Raw genomic sequence first — 19,025 nt, forward strand, 5'->3', positions numbered from 1 at the left:
GATAAATCCATCCTTGGAAGCAATTGTTATGTGTTAACTTACAGATGCTGTGCTAGGACATGGACCGCCAACACTGGATTAACCTTGCCTATAAGCTATGTTTCTGGGAGGAAGAGCAAGTACACGGTTCACAAATATACCAAATAACAACCAAATATACCAAATTTCAACCTGATGGATGCCAGAATACCACTTTTTTGAACAAATATTGAGCAGAATAAACAGGTTTATCCCCTTTGGCTCCACGTTTACCATCACTGAAATGAAATTAAAAACTGGAACAATGAAACAGCATTTTCTCTGGTTTGTTTTTTTTTTTTTTTTCTTTTCTTTTCTTTTAAACAAAGCATTTAAGACAACTTTAAAAAGCAATCTTACCTGGTAAGTGTTCTTCTGCCAGAGGCACAGGGACCAGAGAACCGACAAAGGATTACAGAAATAAAGCTAATTCACTAGTGATTAATGTATCCAATGAAAATATGCTGCATTGATAGCACAATACAGGCAAACCAATGTTGGATACATTGAAATCACAAAAGGAAAAAGGGACTAAAAATGGTAGGAATTGGCAGAAAACTGATATGAAAAAACAAAACTTAGATTCTACAATATACACTGTGCTGAAAATCTATTTCTACAGGACTGTGTTTTACAGGAGCTTTACAGTGTTAAACCTCAGTACGGTCAGATGTTAAACTAGGTTGTCAACTTTAAAAATTGAACTTACCTCAAATTTCATATACTTTTAAAGAAAAGTTTACATACTGAAATGGTTGATACTTACAGGTTATCTTAGATGTTCCAATAGAAATTTCTTTGGTTGAACTCCTGCTTTTTTGCCACTCTCAAAAACTTTGTTCATGGTGAGGTTTCTCAAGAGAGTGGGTTCCTTTTTTATTATTATTACTATATTCACACAAGTGTAAATATACACACACAAGTCTTGGTGTATTAAAATCCATTTTGTAGGTCCGCTTTCTTAAAATCCAATTGAAAAACTAAATTGGTCTGTTTTGTAATAAAAAATCTGACCTCATCGACTTCTATCAGCCTAAATAAGAGGATCTGAAAGGGTAATGGGATGGGAACGGTATCAGATAAATTGAAGTAATGAACAGAAATGAACAGGTAGAAGAATTATAAATTTTACCTTGAGCTCTCTTCAGACTCGTCCGTGCTGTAAATGGACGCCCCCTGCAATGCTGATACCCTGACAGTCTGTGGTTATTGTTTTATAAACTCATACCAAAAACATGCAAAGGTTCACTGTGCTCACTAGCCAGCTGCTAAAGATTCAACAGCCCCTTTTAAACATATCCAATATACACAATGACTACTTCCAGTTGATTTTTAATGTTAGGAAACCCAAAATATACCACCCCACCCCCCATAATACAGATCAAAGGCAGTAAAATGCCCAACAGCTTCTGAAACAATGAAGCATGTTTTTTGTTTGTTTTGTTGGTTGTTTTTTTTAAAAAGCGTATTACTTGTTTGCATCTTAGTTCCAGTAATGACTTGGGGCTTGGAATTGAACACAATTCTACTGAAGTTTCACCACTGACCAGTTTCATGTTCAACTGCTGAGCTTGTCCAGATGATTTCTTCTGGAATTTTCCCCCGGTTTTTATCTCCAACAACTTCAGTCAAGAGAAAAACTGAGTATGTGTACGTACAACAATGTGTAGTCACTTGTGTTTACATTGATACAGTTGCATGAAAACACAGTACCATCCCCAGTGACTGCATATGGTAAAGCTGAACAACATGGGCATACTTCACCTTGCTGTACCTTCAACATTTTCTTTAATGTTGATTTGGGGGTATTTTGAAATAAAAGTGTGTGCTCAGAAGAGGAGCTTGCTGATGCTTCCCTAGGCCAAGGACCATTCCAGTCTTGTTGGGGAAAAAAATAATACCAACTTGAAGCTAAACATTAAAATAAGAACATTACATGCATAGTTGTGCTTTATTATCCGCAAGTATTATTTTTCCAAAACAGAAACATTCACAGATGCACTAGCATTAGTGGAAACTTCTGTAAATGGGAACCCCGAGGTGGGACTTGATGGGCACAAACATTTCCAAGCCAGTTACCCCTTTGCATATTTTTCTGAGGGGGCATCCATAAGTATAATAAAAAACAGAAGCTCATACTTACATCCTATTCCATGTTACTTTCCAAGCTGTGAGTTTCATCTTGCATTAGTCACCATATGATCTCTATCATAATGGTGGGGGTCAATGAATAGATTAGCTTTATGGGAATTTACAGTTCTTCCATGCATCTAAAGTTTGGCAAGTCTGGTAACCACTGACCTACTTTTAATCTTCCCCCACTCTTAACTTAGAACTATTAAAATATAAAACTTAAATTTAATTCAAGTTTCAACTCTTCATAAAATCTTGGATTATGTTACAAATCTACCTACAGAAACACACTCAAGTGTATGTCTTATACAGCAGCCCCGTTTAGCCTTTAGTTATAAATATCTTGACTTAATGTATGTGTAGAAACTTAAGTTGCCTTTATTCATGTTAAAGTGAGAAGACTGCAAAATACTCAGTAGCAATCAAAGTCTTAGCATAAAGTTGTCAAGGGCCACTTTAACGTGGTAGCTGTCTTTTTTTTTTTGACTTGTAAAGAACTATATGTAGATTAAACCTAACATAAACATCATTTTAAGTGATATTGCAATGTACTGCTAAATTTTATAATAGTGGTTTTTTGGATTTTGAAAAAGCCTAATTTGTATCAAGTGCAAAAACAAGAATACTACCTTGTGTGTGTCTCTGAATTTACTGATCTCTCTTGATATCAGGTCTCTTTTGTCTTCCTCCATTTCTATAGCATTTATATCCTCCTAAAAAACAAGGGGGACAGGAGGAAAAGCATTAAGAGCCATCTGTACAAACACAGGAGAAAAAGAGAAAAGCTGAAGGTTAGAAGTTTTCAACCAGTCTTGCAAGAGATAAATAAAGTCCTTCTGCAGTACCAAACCTGACAGTCTGATGTTAATGAGTGAAAAAAAAAAAAATAATCAGATGGACAAGAGTCACAAATCTGGCAACTAGCAGTAAACATAGTCATTGTCAAAGCCTACAATGTAAACGAACCTTGGTGATGAGTGGATAAGGTATCAGTGGGGCCACTGGAAATCTGCGGAAAATCTGCGGAAAAATCCACGGAGATTTTTTTTTTTAAAAATAGATTGCACACTACTCTGAAAAACAATGTTTTGTATGTTTGTACTATAAAGCAATACTGTATTGCTGTGATCTCATTTCTCTGATTCAACAAAATTACAGAAGAACCTCGCTAATTCTCCCTTCTCTGGACTACTTAAATACATAGTGAGGTCTCGTATTAGTAAGACTTCACTGAATAACACATGTACTACAGGATATCAGTATGCTATGGTAGCATCATAAACAAGACTAAGCTACACTTGCCAATATAAATGATCAGTATATTTGCAGTGACTATGTCTTGATTTTATTTACTCGCTAATTCGCAAAATTTGGTAGATTGCACCTACTAACTAATAGTTAGTGCGAATTAGCGAGGTTCCCCCGTGCTTGAAATTGTAAAAACCAGATTCCACTCACTCTCAGTTCCCCACACACATTTTCAACTCCCCCACATCAGTCATGCCTTCATCCAGAAGAACTAACAGATTCTGCTGCTAACACCAGCAGGAGTTGTCTTCACACCAAGCTCTTCAGGGGACAACAGCCCCAAAGCTGGTGAGTTTCCCCACAAGCTGGTGAGTTTCCCCACCCCTTCCCCTCCTCCCCCCCGCCCCCCCCCCCCCCCCCCCCAATACATCTGCATCCATCTTCCCTTCCCCCACCCCTCCACAGTCCTCCTCTCCCCTCTCCTTTAAGGACAAGACAGCAATGAGCTAGGAACATCTCTTCACTCCCACCTCTATCCACAGAGGCCAAAGATGGCAACTTCCACATTTCTTTTCCTCCTTCCCAATATGGGAGGGATGTTCGGGTGTTAATTTCAACCCACAAGTGCTACGTATTTAAAAAGAGCTCATTTGTCTACTGCTAGCTCAGACTGGTCAAATTCTACATCATACAGAGCTAACAGAACATCCCTCTGTCATAGGCACATACTCAGCACCCAGCTCTTCCAAGACTGCAATGGTCTCTTACAATGTTTAACTACCTGGCATTATTTATGGCCATATATATATATGTGTATATATATATATATGTACCCACAGGACAATACACATTGTAACAACGCTTGTAACAAAAAAAATACAGCTGACAGCATTAGACAGTGACTCATTTGTAAAAACTCATCCAAGAAAGCATCTTCTCCCAAAGGGAGGGAAAGAAAAACACATTTCAGCTCAGCGCTTGTATCTCAGGTCAGCAGCCATGGCTAACCATGTTGTGGGCAAGATATACTTGCTCCCTGAGGGAGATGTTGCTTCTTGCATCACGCTTAAAACTCCATAAGCATTTGAAACTGTATTATTGCCTTGGAATAGGTACTTTGCAGAAGACTTAAATGGGTAAAAATCGTCAAACAATTTTCCAATCTTTCATATTAGGTGCACAATGGTAGGTGTGAAAGCCCATTTGCCCATGGTTAGAAACTTGGCTGGAAAAGCTAAGTGTGAGTTTGCTTATTCATATTCCCCCTTCTCCAGTTTGTTTTAATCCATAGAACTTCATCCACAGAAGTAGGTCTAAACCAGAACATTCATTCCTGCTTAACAGGGTTTTTTTTTTTTGCATTATACAATATATGAAAAACAGCTGATCAAATCCAGCCAAATTGAGACATGCGTGTAAAAGTGATTTTGTAAGGCAGGAAGATTACAATAGCCTTTCATCCCTGAAGGATCCCTTCAAGGTTTGTGAGGTATATACACCTAGTGAAGCACTTCCACATCTGGGGAGACAGTTGCAACCAGCTGGATCAAGGCACACTACAAGAATGCATACTATAAGCCGAGAGAAGAAGAATTTTGTCAAAAACTACCAGAGCAAATTCCTGCCATTACAAAAACGCCCTGGCATCTTTCAATGGAAACAGATGGTATGCAGAAATTCTTTGCAGTTGTTTTTTTAAGTTCTCATTTGAAAAACCCTACATGCACATACAGATTAAACTGCACTAAATTCAGTATCTCCACCTTCAGAGGGATGAAAGGTCGGTTCAATCCTGCCCAGATTCAAACCTGCTGTTCCAAGAAGTCTAGGTGCTTTAGATGCCTAAACCATCCTGAATGGATAGTGTCTGTAACTGACTAGCTTTCAGCTTAAAAAAATAAGACTGCTGCTGACATCAATGCTTGTTGATTTGTTTTCTCATCAGAAGTTTAGGTTTAAAGTATTTGTACAAGGTTTGGCCATTATATAAAGGTGAGTTGAAGAAAAAAAATCTGTTTTGTCCAAAATCAAAACACATACGTCCTCCTTCTTTTCCTTTTTCTTCTTCCTGGGGTGAGAGTCAGACTCCTGGGAGGGGGCATTGAGCTCGCTGGAATATTCTCGTATTAAGACTTCAATGGCCCCTTTAATTATCTGATCTCTTCTCTTTGTTTCCTCATCCAGTGCTTCATCATCATCATTTGTCGTCTCTGGTCTGGAGTTCTAAGGAAAAAAGGTAAAGTAACAGGAATCAACAAATTGAGAGTAAGATTAGTTTTATTGCAGAAGTACACCCTTGATCATCACATTCATGCCCCCTACAGGCACTTGCTAAAAACAAAACCAAACGCGCACACGCAAACAAACAAAAAACCCACAAAAACCAAACAACCTACAAGTAGTATTTTAGTCGGATCTTTTCACGCTGGCAACACCATAGGGACCACATAGTTTTACATGTGGAATGGCTGCAGAGAGCAAGTGTAGGGTTGCATAATAGAAAAGAATAGATAAATGGTGATTAAGGTGGGTAGACAGGAAAAGAGAAAGCGCACACACGCTAACAGAAAGGCAATCACTATAGTCTAGCTCTCAGTCAAAAGTTTCTGCCTTGCATCCTCCAGAACTTCATCATTTCAACAGCAGTTCCTCAAAGCTTTCTACTTAGGTGCCATGCAATAGAAATGTCTGCCTGTAGCTCTCAAGCTGCAACTTATAATGGGGGAACTGTATTAAAGAAACACTGTTAGGGAAAACATTCCTTGCACAGCAAACATTTTCTTATTATTGATGATCGATTACTTTGTAGTTCCTCACCTTTTTGCCCCCTTTCCACCTTACAGGAAGTAAGTTTCACTAAATGTTATGTGAAAGGGTAGAACAATGGTCTGCATACTGAGCAAGGCAGCCCACCTCCTGATCCCTTGAATCTTTTAGAAAAATGGAATCTCACCTGAGAATCCAGCTGGGTATCCCGTCAAGCGATAGGTGGTGGGTGGAGTGAGGGGGAGGGAAGGGTCTGATGGAGCAGCAGCTAAGAATGAGGGGGAAGGGAGGATTCAGTTGGAGCTGAAGAGGCTGCCAGGCCAAGGAGGAGCAGGCTGAAAAGAGCTAGAAGGCAGTGACAGGGAGTGGAATTGAAGAGGTCCAGGGAGAAGAGGTGATCAGGGAGAGGAGCTAATTAGATAAAGGTTTGCTTGATGTGCCTCTATAAGAAATTGTGTTGTAGGGTACATGTTTGATTTCTTAATTAAAAAGATAAAATCAAAAAGTTGCAACCTCTGGATCTTAGGGGCACCAGCACACCAGTGATGGTATGAAAGGAATCACAAGCAGTATGATTAGAATACACTTCAACATTCCTTGGCAATTCACAGCCTTTCTTTGCACCACCATCACCACAAATATTTGGAGCTGACCTCACTCTCCAGTTCAATGGAACTGGCACATAATGTTGTCTTCACCAAAGCCACAAACAGTACTCTCTGCTTTATTACAGTCAATCACCCAGTACTGATTGTAACCCACGGGAGCTCACAGAAAACAAAATTCATGACAGATGTACAAGAACTCCACTGATACTTTAAGCTTGTTCATAATACCAGCTGTGAAGCACAGTATTACCGGTGATGCCAACAGAAACAAGGAAGCATGTAACAGAAGTGGTAGTCAAACCAAACCCTTACCTAGGTTAACAGCTAGTACATTACTCCATTCAAAACCCATGAAGTTAGCACTCTGCTTTACTGAGCCATTGCATTTAATCCCATACACTGGGTACACAGTAAAGAATGTGTCAAGTACTTCAAGTGATCATTATGCCTCTAGTCCTGGTTAAATAAGATGAAATAAAGTACTTGTATTCCCACTGTATTTTACATACCTTTAAGAACAATTCCAAATTGCAATTTTAAAAATTTACCTGCTATAGTGTGATTAGTATTTTTAGTTTTCTGAACAAGAGTATCTTCTCACTTTCATTTTACAGAAAACAATTGTGTTAGATACTACCTTAAGGCATATACAGAACTTCAAAATAGTTAAAGAAGCCCAACAATTTGATTGCGACGTGAAATACACTAGTTTAGCAAAGAAATCAATAAAATTCATTTTAACACATATTGGTCATTTAATGTAAATGACACTCACAAGAATGCAACACATCAAATACCTGCAATTACTCTAGAACAGATCCTTAGCTGTAGAAAGAAATGATACAAACCCGGTTTTCCCATCTGCTAAGTGTCTGTAAGCTGCCCACTGTCTGACAACTGCAGCATCTACTGAATGATCTACTACTTCCCTTTTCATTAATTTGTTCTAGTTCATCAGTGGAAACTCCAATTCTCTTCAGACAGCTGATTTACAGACTCTGACAGAGTAACAATTACTTCTAAAATTTATATACCTTCAAGAGTTTCTAAAAAAAAAAAAAAATGAAGCAACTGATTCAGAAAGTATAGACCTATTACTACGCTTAAGAATGAATGACAAAATTAATTTAGAGATTCAGTTGTAGCTTATAGATAAGTTCGAATGCTGGTAAATTAAAAGCTTATACACTTCACTGCCTTTCAACGTATCTTCAGACTCATTAATGTGATTCTAGCAAAACCCTAAAATGAATTAAGGGCAGAGACAAGAATAGAAACTAAGAGAGACACTCAAACTCTGATCTAGCAAGTACATGACATTGCCCTCCTGCCAAAGTAACACAAGTCACACGTTATATACGTACCCCATTAGAAGCCTTTTTCTTTGCTTTCCATTCATCTAGCTGAGCCTTTGTCTTTGCATCAACTTTGACTAGCAGTTTCTTCTCTCCAATCTGGAGGTCATGCAGCAGTCTCAGTGCTCGAAGTGTGGATTCTGGTTCTTTGTACTCACAAAATCCAAAGGCTGAAACAGATGATTGAAATGAAAAGTGTTAAAGCTCTAGCTCTTCAGGTAATTTACTCTGCGTAAAAAAAATAAAATAGTTCTGAATCAATAAATTTGGAACATAGCCACTTTTCTAAAAAAACAGGAGTACACATCATAAAAAGTCAGAAAGATCATTCACTGCATTAGTTTTTTATATAACTAATGGCCCAGTGAATAAATTGAAAGCAATACATACATTGTAAATGCCCCATCCCTGGAAACATTCAAGGTCAGGTTGGATGGGGCTCTCAGCAATGTGACCTAGTTGAAGATGCCCTTGTTCACTGCAAGGGGACCTGGACCAGATGACCTTTCAGATGTTCCTTCCAACGCAAACTATTCTATGATTGTGATTGTAAAACTTTTGACGTTTATTAACTAAGGAATGCAGTCTATACAAAGGCATGTCTCAGATGGATTTCCAACTGTCTGAAGATCACGGACATGCATCAACAGCTCACTGTTAACCTAGAGGGCAGAGTGTTTCAAACTAGGTTCTTTGCAACAGTTACAGAAAGTTGTAAATAAGAAAAACATCTTATGAGAGCAAAATAAACAAAGCTGACGAAACTGAATTACAACTTAAAAAAGGGGAAAGAAACCTCAACCAACCTAGGAAAGGTATGAAAACATTAACAAAAAATATTAACCAGAATTGTTTCCTATATCCACTGGAGAAAGGTCACACAAAAAATAAATCAATTCAATTTGACAATAGCGAAGGAAAATAAGTTTTACATCAGGAAAACCTACTTAAGAGAGAAGAGTAATACATAGTAATAGAAAAAAATATTAACAGTGTTGCAAATATGCTCCTTTGCAGGCCAAGTCCAAACTGGTAAGCCTTTCCCCCAGGGATGGTCTATGAACTCTTGGTTCAGTCTCAGAACAGAAAGATGAGCAAAATGGGGCTCCCAAGACATTTTCTCACTTAACCTTCCTCATTTTTTTTCTCTCTGTCTTGATTCCAAGGACAGAAAATACTAGCCCTTTACTAGGAAGTATTTAGCAGTTAAGTATTTTATATATATTCTTAAATGTAAAAGTATTAACAGCAGCAATGTGTTAAGACATTTGAAAACCTGCCAGGTAATTAAAACCAAAATCTAACTAGTTTGAAAAATATGAACAATTACCTTGAAGTTTTCCAGATGCCCCTTGTACTCTCTTCCAACTCAAAACCAAGCCACATTTCTGCATTAAAGATAAATATTAATTATTATTATTGTTTATGTTCAAAACATTACAAAAAACTTAAACCACTTTTGAAAAATATGACACAAAAAGGGTAAGCACTACTAACAACAAAATGTGTGTATGTTCTCTGACACCCACAGCTTTAAAAAGCTGTATTCTTCACTTACTGACTTCAAACTCAGATGTAATGAATTGCTACTTCAGTAACTGGGATTAACTGCTTTTAGTTTCAATGCACTGCCTGTGGGTCATTACTTCATTCATCAGCCAGGGACGAAATCTGACAAGCACTCCACTGTACTTACTGCTAGAAGCTGCCGTATAAGCATGTCTGAAGCCTTCTCGGAAATGTTGCCTACAAAAACGGTGGTAGTGGGACCGCTGTTTTCATCATTTTCCTTGTTCTTTAAGCCAGGATGTTCTTTTCTGGCTCCCAAATGTTTTCCAACCATAGACACTGTGGTAGGAACTAACACCTAGACAGAAGAGGAGAGGGTGTAAAATAAAGCGTTGGGTTGTTTGGGTTTTTATATTTAAATCCAAAAGACAAAAAAAGAGTTGAGGATGCACATATATTTCAAAAATAAACTTTCAACCAAACCTTAGTTAGGCTTATGGAGTGAGACAAGAAGTGGTTCACCTTTTAACACTTCATAGAACACAAAAAGGATTACCTTTTTTTCTGTCTCTGCCAGAAAAGGTATAACTGAACATGGCTACCGGAAGATCTCAAGGTGAGCATACAGTAACATTAGGTATTATTTCTTCTACAAATAACTAATTTGCAACACTTGAGACACTGAAGTTGAAGTACCTTACCTAACAGTGTAAAAGGCAAGCTGCAAATGGAAAAGTAACTGACTCAAAAGGCTTCAATGGGCACATGATAGGTCTTACAGTTTTCACAAACTGAATAAACACGACTGCTTTATTTAATCAATACACAACCCAAAGCCTCTCTAGGTTAAGGAGCAAACATTTGTGAAATAAACCATGCAGAGATAGGTGCAATCATCTATTCCTTTCTGTTGCACCTCTCTCCTTCCACCTAAGATTTAATGGTACATAGTCACGGAGTCCCTCTTCTCAAAACAGCCTTCTAGAAGGGTCACTAATAAAAATTATTTTAATCAGAAAACTGAGTCATGTGTATGTTCTGGTATCTTTGTCTTAAATACACTGATTACTATGAACATATCGCCCTGTAAGAGATAATACAAGACATCAAAAAGTCAGTATTTTGGGGAGATTTCATTTATGCAAAATCATAAAAAAGGCAATTCATCTGGAAGCCAAGAAGTAACCTTCATATTTTAAGGAGCGCTTTTTTCCACCCTATAAATCATAAACCTTCCCTCCAAGTAGAAATCAGTAAGATGAAGAGACCTTTCTCTATATGCATTTCCATAGATGCTTATTACATGCAACTATTCCCTCCCCCGAAACACAGGGAAAGGCAAAGCTTGTTATCAGCACACAACTTTCTGGCCAACTCAGCAGTGCTGCATGATGGCCTTATAAACCTGGATAAGATGATGCCTCCAGAGCACTCTTGTTAGGCCAAACTCAAAAGCAAGAGACCTGAAATCTAACTGATCTAACTGTACTGCACAGGAAGACCATGCATGACTTGAAAACAAAGCCTAAATCACTGTATTTGACAGAAGTGTATCTTCTTGGAAGAACAGTAATTGCTTCACCTTTGCAGCTAGCTGCTCCAGACATTACTTTAAACTTTGTCTAGGCCAGAAATTCATATAGTATTTGCATCTAAAGTGAAGCATTTCCTTTCATAGTATGAATTCTGATGGAATAGAGCAAAACAAAAATACTGTTGACATGTACTAAGTTTTACTTCCCATTTTATTGTGATAGCATCTTATTCCCACAGTAATACTTACAGTTGGAGCAGGAGCCATAATGCCCATTGGTACAGGAATCATTGGGGTCCCTGAGAAATACAAGACGTTGATTAGTCTACCCTGTTAAGATTACTGATGAATACTAATGAACCGACTGCAAATCTGAATTCCAAACCAGACTGCAACTTCAGTCAAGTAAGAATTTCACAGTACTGATCACCAGTAATTCCTAAAGCATTCAAACATAGCCCGAGTACACTAACACACCACGTGCACCCTCGTCACTTTTTATCATATTACCATTTCAACTTTGTTCATCACAAACAAATCTATTTTCAAATCACATTCAAGCCACAGTACTGTTCTAGAACACAGCTGTGTGATGAACAAGGCAGCGAATTCCATAAACAGAGAGCAAAAGCAGCTGAAGTCCTACAGATGATAATCTCGTTCCTGACTTGTTCAATTCTCATAGTACAATTGATTGTACATACAGCTTAGGGATGAGGTCCTATAGAGCGCACCACCAGGCTTCGTGCTACTATTTATGGAATAGCTTAATAAAGGCAGCGTAGAAAACCTCAATCCATAAGCTCCCTACCTGCTACATACTTGAATTAGTAGTCTCTAAAACTTAATTTAAAACAATGCTTAGTCAGGTAAAACCATACAGTACCCTCTTTCTCACTATCACATTCATTGGCCAGTAAGTAATATCATGGGGGCCAATACTTGATTGTAATAAAGGCTGTTTATCTTTCCATGCCAGCTGCTATAGGAGGTTAAAGTTATTAAGCGAATAGTTTTCAAAACTACTTGCTTGACAGTAAAGACATGGAGACTCAACAATGAAGTCAATCTAATGTTGTTCAGAGAATACCCTCTAGGGATCTCAGACCTCTCTCTTTTCATTCTACAAAAAATTGTCTTTCACACAATCCTTCCCTTCTGCATCCCTCTTACTGCTATATTCATAAAATCCTAACCAAACCTCTGCAACCTACTGTTCCTAGACTTGTTGCCCGACTTTCTCCAGTGCTTAGTCCTGAAATAACACTCCTCCTCAGACATCTTATCTAGCTTTCTCCTTATCCGCTCTGGTTTTGCTTTGATTCCAAGATTTATTCTCTCCATTATTCAATCCTCTTCCTCCATATTAAAGTCATATTTCCTCCTATCCCTCCAAACTGCTCAGAGAATCAAAAAGTATATTGTTCTCCCATGCTCTCAGTTTTAATGCACCATGGCATTTCATAGACTGGAGGAACTACTCCAAGACAAAGACTCTGGTTGTGTTGCTCTGTAACTAATATAACCGCAATTATCATTATGTTGAACTTGGATTTTAAAGTTACAACTGAGTAAAGATACTTCTATATCACTGCCAGTTCTCTGAAACTATCAGCCCAATGCTCAGCAGAAGCCAAAAATAGCGACTGAAATTTTGGGCATCATCAGTAAACACAGTGATGATCAAGACCACAGGCATCATTTAGCTGCTATAAAAAAACCTGGTGCAACTATACCTTTGACTACTGCCTACAGACCTGGTCTGCAACCCAAGAAAAACATGCAGCCTTAGAGAAAAGCAACTACATGACTTCGTGTTGAAGCAGCTGCTTTACTAGGAAACACTCTACACAAGACTCTTCAGGCACAGAGGTCTGCAAGGCATGGAACATGACAGGCGTACAAAAACCACAAAATGCAATGCAGACTCCCACATCAGAGCTGGCACAGGAGGGGGACAGTAAGCAGCCAATGAGTTTAAAGACAGACATAAGAAAGTACCACTTTACACAGTGGTTAATGAACTTCTCCAACTTGGTGCAAGAGGCAACAATGGAGATTGATAGCAACAGCAGGTTCAAAAAATATCAAAACATTCATGAATGACAGGTCCAGAAAAAGATAAAAAGGAAAAGTGAAAGATCATACTGTAACATCCCTAACACTACAGCTGTATGAGGGAACAGGCTCAGAAGAGCAGGCAGGGGTGCATGTCCACCCTAAATACCATCTTGTATTCCCAATGCCCAGACAATGCATCAGGCTATATGGACTGCTGATCTGACCCACTACAGCATTTCTTACACACAAATCATAATTTTTTACATCTTAACAGTATCCAACAATCTTCAGAGATGACAAGAGCCATCAGAATCACCTCCTTAACAAATCTTCCACATTCAGAGATGGAAATGCTACAACTTCTTATTTTTAACAGCCATATTTTTAAGCGAAGTAAAACACTTTTCCCAACTTCATTCTTACACAAGCAAAGTGCTCTAACTGAAAATTCAAAAAATTATAGGCTGAGTAAGATAACTAGAACACAAAATCTTGACCAAAGAGCTAGCTAAACATGTAATATTGTAAGCCATTAAAACTGTGATCTTAAGTATGGAAAAGCTTCAGTGTAGACTTTCATAAAGTCACTGGGGCATTTTGTGCATTTTCAACTCTATTGACACACTTGTGCTAAAAGAAATGAGAGACCCAAATCCTCTACATGTCAAAATATGTTATCTGCACAGGTAAGCAAATCCAGTTTCTAGCATGGAGAGAAAAATTTAATTCTCACCTCATACCAGGCTCTTCCACTCTACATACTGTTTGGATTACTAATACTGAAACAAGACTATTTATATAAATCAAACTTAACAAGAGAACAAAACGTGTGTCACAAATGTTAAGAACCACATGTTCAGAGCAAAAACTTCTATCAGACATTTCAAAATACCCTTCAGGAATTTATTTTTAAAAAATATTTGGTACTTTTCACAGTGGTATATATAAACCGAAGCTAGTAAACATAAGAGGTATAGTTTTAAAATTTAACTGGAAAATTTTGATGCCAGAATGCTACTTAATCAAGAACTCCACCTTTAGCAGAAAACAAGAAACACCTCATGAATCTCAGGGAAAAAAGTTCACAAAAACTTATGCAAGTAAGGATTAGCTTGATGAATGGGTGTGCACAAGCCATTCCTGAGTTCAGCCACCTGGTTTTTGAATGCCTTTATTGTCTATAAAACACTTGTACACAACAAAACTTAAGACCCTACAGACAGGAGTTATTTTCTGCAGCCCTCATGATGAATTTTAAAGGAGTAATTCTCTGATGTATTCCTTTCTGTCACTCAGTCTGCAGTCTCCTGGCTCCAGTTGCTGTCATCTATACTGGCAATGTTCAGAAAGAAGGTGGTTCCAGATCAATGAATTAAAGTCTCAATGCAAAAAACAGAGGCTGATCTTACAGAAGAATGAAGAAAAAAAGGTGGGATTATTTTTGGGAAGATTAGAAGGAATGAGGAAAATAACAGTAAGTTTGCAAGATGTGTGGAGTAAAGTATGTAAGAAGCAGAACAGCAGTGGGACTTTTTTATAAAAAAAGTGGAGAAAAACGACGCAACAAGTTGGACCTCTGAAAGTTACACCTGTATATTCATGCCACAGATACTGTGTACCCAAGTGTTTCCAAAGGCTATTACAATGGCTTATTCGAAAATAATTGAAAATCAGTCTGCTGTTCAAAACTGTGGCTCTTAAAACACCTAACGTTAACAAAAATCACCACCTAGCTTCAGTCTTGAAAAAAGTCCAAGGAAGTCCAGAATTGTTTCTAATGGTTTGATTTCTGGCCAGAAGTAAGCAGCTTTTAGTAGACCAAAAGGAGCTTGTTCACATGGCATGATCTGTGGGTACCCTAGAAACTCAATTGCAATGTACATGAAGCAGTTAATAAAATACATTAAGAGCCAGTAACTTCTGGAAATAATACAATTCAGAATAATAAAAGGAAATTTATTTCTACAACACTTCCATATACTAACATAACTTACCAGGAGGTACAGGTGGAGGAAAGCCAGGAAATTGTGGAGGTGGGATCCCAGGGGGAAGTGTTGGGATTCCCATAGGAGGGCGATTCAAATGAGGTGGAAAAGACATTCTTCCAGTCACAATCTGCCAAAAAGAGAGGAAAGGAAACTTGTACCTCAGTTCTCAAACATGAATTACAAAAGCAATGCAAGCGTTAAGTGTCCATAATGATTTTAAAACTTTATATGGCTGTTCAGCTACAAAGTAAAACTTCTTTCTAACAATCTTTTCCCAGCTATTCATTATGTTACAAATGTAGTGAAGTCTTTTTTTCACAATGAAAAGCAGCACTTCCAGGAAAGCGTCTCAGAATGAAGTGAAAACCAAAACTGTATCTGCCTTCTCATACCAATGGTTTGTGAATTAAACACCATTTAACCATTTGTACAGTTTCTTTGAAATAAAGCTAACTCTACAATACCTGAACAGACGTAATCTTGTAATACATTTCACTACTGCAAGTAGTTCTCCTGTACAAGAAGTGACTGCACACAATACGACTGTGGAACAAGAAGAGAGGAAGAACTGGGACACTCCGATGCTCAGCACCAACAGGAATTGTATTTTAAGACTACATTGGGGAGATCCCCAAATTCCATCACAGAAACAGTTAAAAGCTTCGAAAAGGCTTTTCTGATCTATTTTTAACCTCCTGGTTCACACATCTTCTACAGCTCAAGTTAGACAATAGCCCATGAGCTGAGAGTCAATACACTACCATGGCGAGTAAAGATTATTTTAACATCATTCGCTATTCAGATGGTTATTATTACGTGCACATGACTGACCCTGTAACAGACACGACTCAATAATAAAAAATTCAAGATTACTCTTAACACAACTAACAAGGCATGTATTCTTGCTGCCAATATTATCTCTGCAACCTTACATGGTCAAATTGTCAAAAAAGGTTGGTCCTCAGTTCTAAAAATACCAAAACAGTTCACAAATATTGCTGCTGAGGAACTTCAAACACACTGGATTGTGTGGATACAAATGACAAAGACACCACATCACAAGTGACAAGAGTCCAGTTAGTTGTCTGCACAAACATTTGCATTTCTCAACGGACTGTACAGACTGTTCTACAGCCAACAGTACCCTATCTTCACTGCAACTGTTTTTTCAAGCAGGCAACCACAAGTCAAAACCAAAACAGGAGGCCTTGACAAAAAGTTTTACGGTAAGCAAAATTCTGATACATACAACAGACCTGTAGATTATAAGATGGTTTCTCCAGCTTCCTGACACTGAACACACAAGAAACAAGAAACAAGATCTGCTGGAGACAGATGTGCCTTCCACACACGTAACAAGAGCAAGCAGTCAATGACAGTCTTAAATACTAGACGAGCCAGTACCAATACTCTACCATAACAGTAGATATATTTGAAAGAGCTTAAAAATTATAATAAGAGAATCATATATAAAAACTTTATTCCCACAGACGGAAGAAACAACAATGAGAGATAAATGTACATAGTGGACTGGAGAGGATGAAAGGGAAACCCAAATGTATTTGATAATATCTTTGAACATCAGAACTTATTTATTCTGGTATAAGAACACATATAAGACCCTATAGCATAATTCACTCAAAGACATGTTTACAACTACATCGATTACAAGAGGTTTGTGATGATGGCATTCATTAATTGGCCCCAAAGGACATTCATCAACAGCTCACCAGGAGAAAAGATAAACACTCCTGTGACACAAGGTCTAAGATTGTAGAAGAAACAAGAAAGCAAACACAAGCCTTCCTCCAACAGTTCAATAAAGATTATTTCATCCAATATAATAAACATGAAACCTCTTTCCCTCCCCAACTTAGAATCCATGTGCCTAGGAACACACTTCTTTCTGTCATTCTTGACTTTTTCAAACTGGATGGGCAAAGAGCAGCAAAGGTGTACTGCCAAAACATTTTATTTGGAAGAGCATTGTTTATGGTCTCTTCAGACTATGTGTACATCAGCCAATGTTCCTCTAGAATCTGAAACTTGCATAGTATGGAAGGGAAGAAAACTCCCCTTGTCCGCATGGTATCACTATTTGCAACTTTTTCACCAAAAAAACCCTCCAGCCAGCAGTCCCAGGAAAGGCAGAAAAATCAAGATCCTTAAGGCTCTCAGTCCTTATATTACAAGCTGACAGACAACTGGACAAAATTCTAAGCTGTTTCGGGGCACAGTGGTACAGCAATAAGCTACTGGGTCTGAGATGGTTCTAAATATGCTATAATAGTGTCACACCACCTGAGGTCCACAAGACATTAAGGAGTAGTCTGTTAAACAAGAAAGAACAATTGGGGAAGTAATTTTCCAGGCTGCCTGTAGGTACAGTCCTTTCTCTCACTCTAACAAGCACTTCATCAGACACACCATTTTGGAGAAGCTAAAAAAAAAAAAAAAAAAACCCACCCCAAAACACACAAACAAAAAAAACACACACAAAAAAACCCCTAGGGACTAAGGTGAAACTGTTCTTTATGCACACAGTCAAATATAGGGTTTTGTTTGGGGTTTGGGTTTTTTTAATCTATTTAAAAAGTAAAGATTTAGTAGTCAACAAGGTAATTGTTGCTGCATAAAAGGAACAAGGCAGTTCATAAGAACAGATCCAACTCTGTCTTTCCATCTTCTAGTCAGATGATGTGAAACACACCATTATCTGTAGGGCTTCACCAACCCATTTTACTTGAAGTTCTTATTTTTTTCCACATTTGTACATTATTTTCAAAGCACCTAGAATTATTTCTTGCACAAACCAATGGTAGCACCTCTGCTGTCTGTGACACTGAAGATCAACAGTAGAATTAAAAAAAGCCTTGGTCTCTCTCGCTACTATATGCAACTAGCAATGTGAAACTGGCAAGAGAACAGTTTCTGTTTGTTATGAAAACTGTGAGGATCAACAGATACCAACACTGAAACTGCTCACTGGAGAAGTAAGAGATTTGGACAAGGGAGGAAGATGCATCCAGCTCCTTGCAGCAGCCAAGATGCTACAATGAAGGGAACTGCATAGCACATTTTTCCTGTCAGCAGCTAGAGAACACAAGAAACATACATACTCTTCCAACAGTCAGAGGGGCCTCTGACATCAAATTTATAAGCAACTACAAACCAAGGGTTACGTATTGAAAGCTGCTAAGCTGGGTCTAGGTGGAATATATTTGTAGAAATCCCAAGACCAGTATCTTGAACTTCTCTGCAGACTGCCCTACTACTCTGCCAATACAGGTCAGTGATCAGTGTCTGATACATTTACTGTGGTCTTAGTATCATATATGGTGATCTTCAAATTTCCCTGATATATTCAAAAGTTTCAGTAAGGAACTAAACAGTCCTGAGATATTTTTAAAACCTCAGTTGACTTATGAAAGTATTACCTCAAGTGAAATTGGATGTAAGCAGCATTCTTGATAGCTGCATTTTAACTAGCAGCTCTTTAAACAAGAAATTAATTTGTATGAGTGTTACAGCGGTCATGAAGATACAGGGGTAAGAAAAGCAGTGAGCACCTGGCCTGACATCATTCAAAATACTGAAATAATGACATCTTCAGCCCCCAAAATGATGCATTTGTGTCAAAGCATAGTCAATTTAGGCTACGTCCATGCCAGCAAGCAGGGCAGTACAACAGAGGCAGGTCTGTTAAAACAGATGGAGCTGAGACCCCGATGTCCACACTACACATTTTGGGGAGGTCCACCCCACTGAAACGAACGCCCATTTGCAGGTAAGAGTGCATTTTTCA

The 19,025-nt window shown here is 38.1% G+C and overlaps 1 protein-coding gene across 5 annotated transcripts in view; it reads right to left on the reverse strand.

The window, feature by feature from the left end:
- RBM25 (RNA binding motif protein 25) overlaps positions 1-19,025 on the reverse strand; it is a 35,367-nt gene that overhangs the window by 11,657 nt on the left and 4,685 nt on the right. For 4 of the 5 annotated variants that reach the window (XM_037394029.1, XM_037394031.1, XM_037394032.1 and 1 more), the window contains exons 2-9: positions 15,227-15,347; positions 11,421-11,470; positions 9,825-9,995; positions 9,459-9,516; positions 8,138-8,298; positions 5,440-5,622; positions 3,118-3,171; positions 2,781-2,864 (exon numbers count right to left, since the gene is read on the reverse strand). In XM_037394029.1, coding sequence (XP_037249926.1) covers positions 2,781-2,864; positions 3,118-3,171; positions 5,440-5,622; positions 8,138-8,298; positions 9,459-9,516; positions 9,825-9,995; positions 11,421-11,470; positions 15,227-15,347 — 882 coding nt within the window. The remainder of the gene's footprint in view (positions 1-2,780; positions 2,865-3,117; positions 3,172-5,439; positions 5,623-8,137; positions 8,299-9,458; positions 9,517-9,824; positions 9,996-11,420; positions 11,471-15,226; positions 15,348-19,025) is intronic. The other variant, XM_037394030.1, reaches the window with a different exon arrangement.

The sequence above is a fragment of the Falco rusticolus genome, chromosome 7 (assembly GCF_015220075.1).
Source record: "Falco rusticolus isolate bFalRus1 chromosome 7, bFalRus1.pri, whole genome shotgun sequence".
Lineage (NCBI taxonomy): Eukaryota > Metazoa > Chordata > Aves > Falconiformes > Falconidae > Falco > Falco rusticolus.